This window comes from Denticeps clupeoides, chromosome 4 (genome assembly GCF_900700375.1).
Source record: "Denticeps clupeoides chromosome 4, fDenClu1.1, whole genome shotgun sequence".
Taxonomy (NCBI): domain Eukaryota; kingdom Metazoa; phylum Chordata; class Actinopteri; order Clupeiformes; family Denticipitidae; genus Denticeps; species Denticeps clupeoides.
Window position 1 is genome coordinate 31,721,927 of NC_041710.1, and position 11,755 is coordinate 31,733,681.

The window sequence follows — 11,755 nt, forward strand, 5'->3', positions numbered from 1 at the left end:
TGCAAAACTTATCGCCTGGTCTGGTTTCGGGAGGGGAACAAATGGAAAACGGGTCACCCAGAGAGGCCATTATGAATATCTTTTAATGCCACTCGGCCTCTCAAATAGTCCCACTGTTTGTCAATGAAATCCTGCATGCATTTTGGAAACAATTCAACTTCATGTACCTAGACGTCATTCTTATCTTCTTCACTTCGTCCACCACTGTTAGTAAGCAAAATGCGCTTTTTAACTTCCGAGCTATAAAGCAGCCTGGTGTAATTAAACATGTTTTATTAATGAGACAGTAACAATCAGGGCTGAGACAGTTCACAGCAGGTGCTCACGTCCTGGATTATTTTTACCATCAAGGCTGATGTTCAACTAATGCAGATTTTAATGGGCTTCACTATGACACTGAAAACTATGTAAAGGAAGACAGTAAAGATTTTAATAAATAAATGAAGCCAGGAAATGCTCATCTGGGGGTATAATTGTACTGGGTTTGATTGCCATTTGCTCCCTTAGCGAAAGCGCGCTTACTGTCCTCGTGGAGCCAGAATGCATTGCAGGCTTTTCGCGGCAGAAATCAGGAGACACAACAAGCCTCCCAGTTGTGAGTTTATGAACAGAGAACGCTGTTTGTCTGCATATCTGCTGGATCATGTTGAGTCATTAAGACACAGATATCCCTCTTGGGTATTGCACAGCTAAATTGATTTGTCCAATTAGCTTGTCAGCAGCATGTTTGGAAATTAGCATAGATGATACTGACTGGGACCCAGAATCAAACACGATGGCCCAAGCAGATCATTAACCAGGGGAAATTATACCCCTGCATAATTAATGCACAAATAATTAAAAGCATATTTCCCCGTAATGGCTGATAGAGACCCATGGTGAGAAGCCTGCATTTTGTTGAGTTATTTCTTAAAATGTTGATCTTTATCAATCCATTCTAATAAATTCTCATATTTTAGATAAAACGTGATCAGATCGTCTGTGGCTGTAGAGTCAATTAATCAGTGTAATTGTTTTATGGCATGATTACTTCATCCATGGCATGTCTGTTTGTCAGGAATTTAATGGAGAGTAAATTCATTAAAGTGCCGGTATGATGAATAGCCTGTGGTTTTTGTCACCCTGTCAACTTCATCACAGCAGGCTCGGCTCATAATTATATTTCTTTTAAACCCACACAAAACATGGCAAAAGCAAGGGTTGTGCTCACAGTGCAGATTATATGAAATGAGAGTGACCCCTGATTAAAAACAACCCACTTATTAATAAAAGGGCAGTTTTGGATCTGCAATTACACGTCCAATATGTGCAATGCAACCTTAAAAGAGTGAGAACAGTCAGGCATTCCAGAGGCGCTGTGCAGGTCCCTCGTTTGTGGCTTTTGCCGTGTTTAGTTTTGATCACAATGATGTCACTTCACAGCAGAGAAGCTGCAGCAGCAGCAGAAACCCCCGCAGGAAGCCAGACAGACGGCCCTAGTGACTCAGCATGGCGTGCAGCTCACCTGCTGGACCAGCTGGAGGGTGCAGCGTCCCTTTCTGAGAGGTGACACTGCCACCTGGTGTTGAAGAATCATCTGGGCCCCAAGAGTCTATGTGTCTCACTCAGGACGCAAAAGCAGTAATCGCTTAACAGTCATTCTTACAACAAAACATTTAGTAAAGTCCATTTATACTGTGGCATTTATATGTGGCAGGAGGTCTTACTGCACAGCATGAGTTCATTACAGCTCCCACTAATGGGTTAATTTCACGCTCATGTCTGGAAAGTAACAGACTTACAGGATGACTGTAAATGGACAGAGTCAATTTCACCTGCATTGCAGTCGCTGTGAGGCTAGATATGATGCTCCCACTCTAATGGGAGCTCTGTAGGCCCAAGTGCTAAAATTCTCAAATTCACGTGGCAGTGCTACGAGAAAGTGGCTCCTAAGCACAGCAGAGTCTGAATGAATTGTTACGTCTCCATCTGGCACGCTGAGAAGACAGAGCAGTGCGTCTTGCAACTGAGTAAAACTACAGTAGTGACGCTTTTTTGGAGCTTAGATGAGAAACAACCCCAGTGACCTTATCCTGCCAGTCCAACATGACACCAAGCAGTCAGATTTTCAGGGCAAGGTGCAGTATTTCACAGAGCATCCACAACAGAATATATGGAACCCATGATAGTGGTACTGTCAGAATCCACCATGGTATTAACTACTGATGCAAAAGTAGAAATAAGTTAATTCACAAAGTCTTATATCTTAAACTTAAATTCTTAAGAAGAAGCATACTACACTGCTGCTGGTTTCTTTTACAGATTAAGCTAAAAAAAGATTAAGCATTTCTCATTCAATCACAAAAATCATTTTGTAAAATATATCATGAATGAAAATAATTGAAAACATAATTGAAATGTGTAACATATAAACAGATGTTACACATTTCAAAGCCAAGATGGAAAGAAGAATGAAAATTGAAATGGAATGGGGTGTGGTGTGAGCCTGAGGGTGACCTTTCAGCCAGTCTCGTTTCAACCTTCTGCTGTTCGTCACTTATTAGCCCAACAAAGGAGAATGACTGACGTGGTTTTATACGTTGATATTCAGAGCAGAGTGCCAAATTGTCTTCTGGTTGCTACTAATTGCCCCCATTGGGAATTTTAGTACGGAATCTTTGATGTGGCTGTTGAACACAGGCTTTTGTGTCACACATGAAAAAAGTGACTTGCTCTTTCATGATCTTGTGATTGTGATGACAGCAATTGTGATCTAACAAGATATCACCACGGGTTTCTTTTAATCCCTGGAAGCATTTGATCACCACGGCCATCCTCAGACTGCATAGATTTCCCTTTCCAAATCTCGACAGGACGTTATCATCTCCGAGTTGAATTAGACCCGTCTAATAATGTCCTCAAACACTTGCATCTAGCCATCTTCCCTCTGTTCATGGAGTCTGTTTTGCCCATTCTTATTTGACAAATAACACAGAAATTAAAAAGAGTGCGCAGTTTTCACTGGGTTAGTGACTCACTCTGCAATAATTAGTCACCAGTGAGACGCGCCTCACCCTGCTTTCACCCAGAACACCCCGGGAGAGGCAAGTGTCATCTGAGGCATCAGTCAACTGCAGAAAAAAAAGTTGTTTCTCACGGCCTCATGCAGGGCCACATAGTGGCCACCGAGTGGCGCTCACAGAGCAGCGGTGGCCTTCAGATTTAGTATGAGTCACTGTGGTTCCAACGCCTGTGTTTGTTCGAAAGAGACACACCCAGGTCATCGGCAAGAGAGAGAACAATCGCCCTCCCAGTCACAAGCTACAAAACCCAAGAGCCCAAAACACAAATTAATGTTTGAGGATTCATTCTCAAAAATTATTCAATTAACATTTACAGTGAAACAAAATCTTTTATCTGAAAAAAAAAACAATTATGTTAATAAACATCGGCATTGTGAAACATTTTCAATGATGGAACAATTTTGTTGTTTTTCTGATTTTTATTACTGTAATACAAAAACTCTCCCCCCATTCTATTCTGTTATTTTAAAAAAGCATAACCTGAATGAAATACACAGGCAGTGCATATGTCCAGATCTCATAAATTATCTTTTCACGAAATAAAAATAACAAAAAAGTAAAAAAAAAAAATCAAATAAAATCCAGTCTTAATAACTTTTACATCCATGTACATGTGATTCTGGGAGTTATGTAATTTACTGAGAACATATACAGGACACAGATAACCTACAGAAAGGAGTAAAATTGTCTGAAATACTCCTATCCATGAAGGAATCTTGTTTTTTGTCTGTTGAACTGCCAAACATTGTCTTTTACAGCTTTAAATTCATATTATTTCAAAAGGATGATGGTGATGGTGTGCCCAAAATGGAGGTGCGTGTGCTTCATACTCTTTATGTCTTTAAGTCATAAAAAGTCCATATTTATATTCAACAGCACCCTATTCTAGAGAACATGTAGCCACAGAGCAGAGAGGTGAGGAAAGTTCACTTCTTGGTGCAAACCTCGGCCAGTGTCCTGAACTTTGGTCCCAGAGTATTGAGGAAGTCCAGGTTGTCCTGGAGATCCTGGTCGCTACAGCAACCCACTGAGCCGGCCAGCGACCCCTCACCCTCGTATCTGTATGAGTGGATGATGTCATCTGCACAGGTACCTTCCTGCTCCCTCGCCAAGTTCCCAAGTTTCTGTAAAAAAAAAAAAAAAAAAAACAACACATTAATTCAACAATAAACATTACAACAAATGTGAATGAGACATGCAAACTTCATCAGGCCGATTAACGTTTTGTATTAGCCACTAATTTATCAGAAAATTATATTAGGTCTGAACTGAGGTTCATACCATCTGCAGGAAGCGGCCATTGGTCTGCCAGGTATGCAGGGTTTTCATGTCTTTATATTTGTAGCTCATAGTGTTGCTTGCACCAAACCCTTCAAAGCCATACTGGCCCACTGAGGCCACGTCTTGCATGTCTGTGGACAGGACATCCATGGACTGCTGACGCAAAGCCTGCTGGGAAGCTGTCCATGTGGACTGTTTCACTGTTCCTCTCAGTCCTCCATCCACGGCAGCGTTCAAATTTGAAAACTCCCCACTTGTAGGGATCATGGTGAGATTTGCACCCTGAGCAATAAAAGAAACAGCAATTGTTGTTTTTGAAAGTTTTGAATGTCCAATAAACACTTTAATTTCATTTTAAACACATGAAAGTGTTTATTCATTAATTATTCTGTGGGAATATGATTTGCAGATTAAGTAATTATTATATGCTTGCTCCACAATGACTGATATTTAAGATGTAATTTTGCCATCAACATTAGTCACATCTAACTCATTCAGTGTACATTTTATGATTTATGAAATATTTCGACATAAAAGCATTCAGCGGTACACATAATTTTAGTCATTTGCATTATCAATTACATTATATGTTGTTTATTACAAATGCAAATGACACTGACGCACAAACCATATAAAAATAAATTAAAGGTTCTGCTGATATATCTCAGACGCAGCACTGTCAGAATATCTGGTGAGGGCAGTAATAATGCAGCTGGGGATTGTGGGTACCTCCTCTCCTGGCCCCTCCGTGTTAGACGTGAGGAGCATCCCTCCACTTCCAGCGGAGTCCTCCAGTTCCAGCTTCTCCCTTTTAGTCACACACAGCACTGCCAGGATGCCTTCAGAGGGAGCAATACGATTCACCAGGGTTAACCAGAGAGCAACTTCACCTCCGTTATTACTCCATAGTATTCTATTATTCATTCTGGTTTTATTAATTTATGCATTTCTTCATGTAAAATTCAAGAAAGCACTGTGTATGGAGTTGTGAAAGTGTACGTGCATGTTGTAGCATGTGCACGTGTCTGTATGGGTCTGTTTGAGTTTGTGCGAGCGTAGACAGCATATGTATTTTTTGGTGTGGGTGTTTGTGTGTTGTCCTGTGCACTCACAGAGCAGCAGCAGTAGCGCCAGTCCGAGCAGCAGGGCGAGGATGCCACCTACCCCCAACGCCGAGGAGCTGCGCGAAGCAACACACTGGCCCTTGAGGCATCGGCAGATCCTGACTTTGGCTGTCTGTGTCTGACCCTGTCCCTGCAGGTCCTTAACCAGCACAGGCACACTGTACAGTCCACTGGGCAGCTCCACGGCTTGGGAGAGATTCGCCGTTGTGTCTGGAAATTACAATCCGGATGACAGTGTATCTACTGATGCCAAACAACTGGATAATTAAAAAACAGTGAAAATGACGTGTTGAACTTAGCCCGTTGCCATGGAAACAACGTCATCATTAACTGTCTTTGAAGCCACATATCAATCTCACCATTGAATCGTTTCAAGGTCCATTTCCCTTCGCTGGGGTTGTCCAGCTGAAAGAAGAAAGGAGAGGAGAAGGGCGGCAGGTCTCTGTCCACAGCGGTCAGCTGAACAGACGTCAGCTCCCCCTCTTTCTCACACATGGTCAGGTCCGATTTTGGGATCATTGGCACGTTGTCGTTCTCGTCCTCCACACTGATGAGCACAGTACCTGTTCCTGTTTTAGAAGCTGTCGGTACAATAAAGGGCCAAACTGTGAATAAATGGAATTGCATACGCTTTCCTCGCCAGTCCCACATACTACTCATCTTTAAACATGCTCAGTGTACAATTCTGGAACCAGGAGAATGTAAGAAAAGTTCTACTGAACATCAGAAAAGTTCTACTGAATAACATCACTCCTGCTAAACAACAAAAGCGCTGTACCTCTAAAGCACCATCACTGGAGGACCAATTAAAAAAATGAAATTGGCATATTACATTTTTTATGGTGACAATGTAATGTGACCAGAAACTACTGAATTGCCATACTGGTTCTACATTCAGGATCTAGATCAAGAAAAAGTAAAAACACTAGACCAAAGTGGCATGGATCAGAGATTTCATCATGCAAAACAAATATCTTATACCCTTCTATAAATAAATATGAAATAGTAAAATCAAAATATGTTCTATATGCTTAACTCTTTACTCAAAAAAATCTATTTTGAATTTTAGAATACTGAGACATCTCATTAATATTCCCACATAGAAATTGCGCCCATGAGATATGTTTCCCTGAAAGTCTCCTGCTGCTAGTTCACCCGGTTCCTTGCGGCCCAGACGTTAACGCGTCAGGAAACGAAGGGAACATCCTGTTCCCAGGTCAGTAAGACAAACCTCTGACAAGGACCTACAATCATAGCGAGCTAGCTTGAGGGCTTTGAATCACCGTAGTATCATTCTGAACTCCAACACGCCCAGTACAGGGTGGGGACGGGATGCGGCATGCCCACACCTGTGGGTGCCACACCTCAGACGTCAAGTCTGACACTCTGGGTGACGAATATTACACAATGTCTATCGGCATACATTACATTTATAATTAAGGCGTTTATCAGACAGAGTGACTTACGGTCGGTAGTGACAGGGACAGTTCCCCTGGAGACACTCAGAGTTAAGTGTCCTGCTCAGGGACATGATTTCAACCTGGGTCTTTGTGACCCGCTAGGCTACTAACAGCCACTTTAATGCAGATCCTATTTACACTGTTATTAATAAATTGGAATTAAGTTTATTAGGAGAGAGAAACAAAAATAAATAAATACATAATACTCACTTGCATCCACGGCTTTCACTGTAACGTTGTACAAAGTCAGATTCTTGACAAAGTCAGATTCTCTATCTATGGTGTTGACAACCTTCAACTTGCCAGTAGTTTCTTCAACTTCAATCCATGAAGCTGGGTCTGACAACTCATAATACCTGAAAAACAGAGGTACAAACACAAAACCAACAGTTATCTGAATGATAGATGCTATTTATCTATTATATAATCAAATGGTCATCTTTTTCTTTTCTCGTATAATACAATATCTCTTTGAGAACTAGTTTTGTGCTCTGCAGCAATGTGCACACTGTGATCAGAGCCGTGTTTAGAAGTACTAACATTGCAAGGCATTCTTTTGCTGACACAGTTGAACAAGAGAAGCAGAATGATGAAAGGGGAGGAACTGGCCAAACCAGAGGAGTTTTAAAAGCACCGCATGACATGATTTATGCTAGTCTGGCATATAGATCGGCTAGGGCGTGTTTCAGACTCTCCAAACATCCTGGACTGATTTCAGGCGATAAACATTCAGAATGCTACTAAAATGAAATGTTCCAGTCATTAAAGGCAGACTTACTTGATGCCCACACTGCTGTTGGTCTCAGGGTCTCTGGCAGTGTAGGTGCCGATGACTGTGCCATTGGCGGTGTTCTCTTTCACCCGGAGGTGCAGGGTGGCAGGGATAAATTCAGGCCCTTCGTCCACATCCTGCACATTAACCTGCACGGGGATGGAGGCCCAGGTGGCCTGTGTGCCACTAAGTGGAACTTCATTTTGGGCCTGAACCTGCAGATTTACTGCCTTGGTCTTTTCGTAGTCCAGGGGCTGAGATCAGAAAAGGAGAAGTCATGAAGTCAACCTGAAATGCCTCTGCTCATAGCTAATGAAGCTAATCAGCAAGTTGCTCCCACTTTGTGCTCAAAACATTTACATTCTTCTACTTTATGAATGTCATATGATGTTCTAAAAAGATGTAAGACTGATTATATGCCTGTCCAGTTATCCTTCAGTAGAAGCCCCTGTCGGTCAGTGGGTTTGATGTTGGTGAAAACCTTTTTTACACAATGGTAAGTGTTAATTGTAATTATTACTTTAGTACAGAATAGCAGGCACCATCGCAAAAAAAAACATTACCATAACATCAGCGTATTATAACGTCTTGCTCACCTTCATCAAGTATAAAAGGCCTTCGTTCGTTTGTGGGTCAGTCTCAACCTGGAAATATCCGTCTTCGTTGCCTTTGTTGATGAGAAACTTGGTCTTCCAGTTGGGGGTGTTCTTCAGATCCTTGTCTTCAACTGGGATCCGAAGGAGCAGCTTCTTCCCTGCGACGTTTTCTAACACGCTCACACTGTGCTGCAAGACGAACACCACATAATACAGTAAACATTCACAAACTATCACATGAGCTATCTCCTTTAGTGGGGAACTGTCCAGGGGACTAACAGAAGGTTTGGTGAAGACCGGAGGGTTGTCGTTTATGTCCTTGAGCAGGATAGTGGCTGTAGCAGTGCTGAATAGACCATTGGCTGCACCATTCATGTCTCTGGCTTCGACAGTAACCAAGTGAGTGTCTTTAACCTGGAGACAAAAATGAATTTTTACAAAGAAGACACTTCGCAGAGATCATGAGAATAAAGAATTTAAACGAAATCAAGCATCATGTAAGTTCAATGAACCGCACCTCTCTGTCGAGAGTGGGAGTGACGGTGGAAATGACACCAGTCTGGGGGTTGACTATGAATAAGTCCTTTCCATCAAGCAGATTGAACCTGATCTGTGTGTGAGGTGTGCCTGGCTGGTCTCTGTCGGTAGCATTCAGTTGTCCTGCCACGACACCTGTTCACCATAACACCTCAGATTAACTGTCATTCGGGAAATAAGCGCGACAGCATACAGTTCGGCAGATCATAATACATTTACATGCATTTTTTAATTACACAATTTAAGCAATTATGCTTAGTATAATTAGGAAAACCTTATCACCATAACCCAGATTGAAAAAGACACTCCTATTGGATATCTCAACCAACTATCATACACATTACATATATTAATATTATGTTAAATGGATTCATGCATCTGTTTCTTGACCTTGCACCTTATAGACCAAAAAATAATTTTATCTTTGTAGTCAGAGGCCGTCTAAACCTGCATAATGTTTTTTCCCTTTCTATATTGGAACTGATTTAATTGTATTTTAGCCAGAATTACAATAATAATGCTCTGTTGTGCATCAAAATTAATTAAGAGCCAAATAATTCTGCCAGCATGACAGGAGAAATTTCAACAAATATAATAAATATATATTTTATGTCAATAGAACTCCCAGACCTTATAAAGGATACAAAACTGTATGCACGCATCAAAATGTAAATAGCATTTTAGACATCTAGTGAGTGTGGCCTTCTCATACCTTTATTTTGCTCCAGCACATGAAATGTCATGGGGCCTACAAAGGTGGGTGCGTTGTCATTCACATCGTCCACATCCACGGTGATGGGCAGTGGCTCGTCAGTCTCGACTTTAGTTCTCCTGTCGAATACCCTGGCCTGAAACTGTAAAGGAATGAACAGTGAGTAAGAAACATGAGTGCTGGGTGCACCAGAGGAGGATAAATAAAGAGGCTACAGAATAATGTCATGGCTCACAATGAACTGAGGAAATTCCTCCCGGTCCACAGGCCTGAGGACCTTCAGCCTCCCGGTGTCACTGTCCACAGAGAACACCCCTGATGGGTATTCGTCCACCCCAGGGCCAGAGATGATATAATAGACCGAGTGGGAAGCGGAAGAGTCAGAGGAAATCTGCACAAAAGATGAATCAAATGTAACCATCATACTCAGCTGCGTAAGAACGCGTCCAAAAAGCACGTCCCCACAGAATAAATGGCCACTCACGTCTGTCCAACATCATCAGAGATTTGCATTGTGCTGTCATATTTCATGCTAATGGTAAAACGACTCAAGTTCATGTACAAAGCCTGACGGCCCCAGGGTCCTACCTGCTCGACATCCTTAGGGAAGGGTGGACTGTCATTTTCAACGATGTTGAAGGGCAGAGGACTCCATCGTCTTTTGTAGCGCTTCAGCACACCTGTCTTTGGTCCCTAACACGTAGTACAGACACAACGTTCGTGTTCGAGGTTCAAAAACGGAAAGGACTGTGAAAAGAATGCCCGTGTGTCGTGCCGTGCTGCATCACATCATCTACCTCAACGGGCTTCTGGGAAATGGTGACTTCCACTTTACTCCGATCGCCATTGCCGTCCTGGATCCACACAGAGAAAGTCCTGCCCCCGGCAGGGACACTGAAGAGACCCGTGGTGACAATGGTGCCATCTGTCCCCACCGCGAAGTCCGGGTCATCGGTAGTCAGGAGCCACGGCTGGGACCCGCGGCCATTCAAATCGACTGAATGGAGGAGATAAATTAACTCCACGGGCCCGTCAGCTCGTTTTAAAGACACACACACACATTCAGAATGCACATTCTTTCTAAGTAAAAAGTCTCAACACACCCGCGGCCACCGCATATCCAGCGGCCACCGTCTGGGGAAGGGCGGCGGCCAGGGAGGTGCTGAGGCGGCCGTCCGCTGCGACAGACAGACTCTGGGGGAGAAGGCGACAGGAGGCGACACGACTTTTTAAATAGAAAAAAAGCTTCAGGTCCCCGGCTCGTCATTTACCTACCGCGACAAGGACGAGGAGCGGGACTCCGAACCCGTGGGCCATCCTGCGGACGCGTCTGCTCCAGGTGGGACGGGCGGAGGAGTAAAAGTCGGCCGTGTGGGCGCGGCCGCCTCGCGGCTTTTTTTTTCTTCTTCTCCCCCTCCCGTCTCGGTTCTCTGGCGGTTTCACCTTTCCCGGCTCCACCCGCGCCGCGCCGCGCCTTCACTCCGCACATCTGCCGAGTTGTTTGTCATGAATTTCGGCACAGTACCCTAACACGAAACACCATGAAACCACGTAAAATGCTGCGGTTTTCCGACGAGGTTGACAATCCGAACGTGTTAAACGTTCTTCTGTCCTCGGGCACCACCCCATAAACAGGCTTTATTCCGGGCCTGTGAACCCCCTGCTTTCTCTGGAGCTTCTCACAGCCCCACCCGGGGTCGGGTCCCTGAGTCGAGGGTGACGGAGGACAACAAACGAGGACCCGTCCCACCGATTAGTTGTGTCGAAGGTCAAAAATTATTATGAAATGAACTCATATAAAGTAAATGACCAAAGGGGCCGCAGGAACTGCATAAATGATCAAACATAAAGCTCAACCACGCAAAATGACACACGGAATGGCGAAGATGTGTAAGGAAGTGTGGGAAGTGTGGCATGGAGTGAACTGGTTTACGAGCTAAAGGACAGGTTGGGCCGGTACGGAAGGATGAAGAAGCAGCGTGTGGCCCCGTAGCTTTCTGTTATGATCCATTAAAACGGTGCTTCCCTCATTTTAATGTCTGGTTTACTCGTTTTTACAAAATGTGGGAACACTGATGCTTGGTGGAAAGTCTGCACTGTATTCAATTCAGCAACATGCTTCGCCAGATGTAGGTGCGTGGAAGAAGTTACAAGGTTTGTCCACCAGGAGATATCCAGGAGAAGTGCAGATGTAGAGAGGAATAGGAAGAG

At 43.5% G+C, this 11,755-nt stretch overlaps 1 protein-coding gene across 1 annotated transcript; it reads right to left on the bottom strand.

Annotated features, from left to right (window-relative positions):
• Positions 1–3,466: 3,466 nt before the first annotated feature.
• Positions 3,467–10,949, bottom strand: LOC114788340 (desmocollin-2-like). The gene is made up of 16 exons (XM_028976825.1): positions 10,820–10,949; positions 10,648–10,738; positions 10,342–10,541; positions 10,133–10,237; positions 9,780–9,935; positions 9,545–9,686; positions 8,813–8,967; positions 8,575–8,709; positions 8,296–8,484; positions 7,706–7,953; positions 7,138–7,283; positions 5,827–6,048; positions 5,456–5,677; positions 5,073–5,182; positions 4,344–4,625; positions 3,467–4,186 (listed from the first exon to the last, which is right to left on the bottom strand). The coding sequence occupies exons 1-16, from the start codon at positions 10,859–10,861 to the stop codon at positions 3,989–3,991; spliced, it is 2,643 nt and encodes an 880-aa protein (XP_028832658.1). The 5' UTR covers positions 10,862–10,949; the 3' UTR covers positions 3,467–3,988.
• Positions 10,950–11,755: the final 806 nt, after the last annotated feature.

What these genes read in the sequence shown, in the direction of transcription:
- LOC114788340 (XM_028976825.1), bottom strand. Translation starts at nt 10,861, where the DNA reads ATGGCCCACGGGTTCGGAGTCCCGCTCCTCGTCCTTGTCGCG. An exon ending in GACCTTGAAACGATTCAATG is followed by an intron (nt 5,678 to 5,826) that starts GTGAGATTGATA and finishes TGTAATTTCCAG; the next exon opens with ACACAACGGCGAATCTCTCC. An exon ending in GGCGCTACTGCTGCTGCTCT is followed by an intron (nt 5,183 to 5,455) that starts GTGAGTGCACAG and finishes CTCCCTCTGAAG; the next exon opens with GCATCCTGGCAGTGCTGTGT.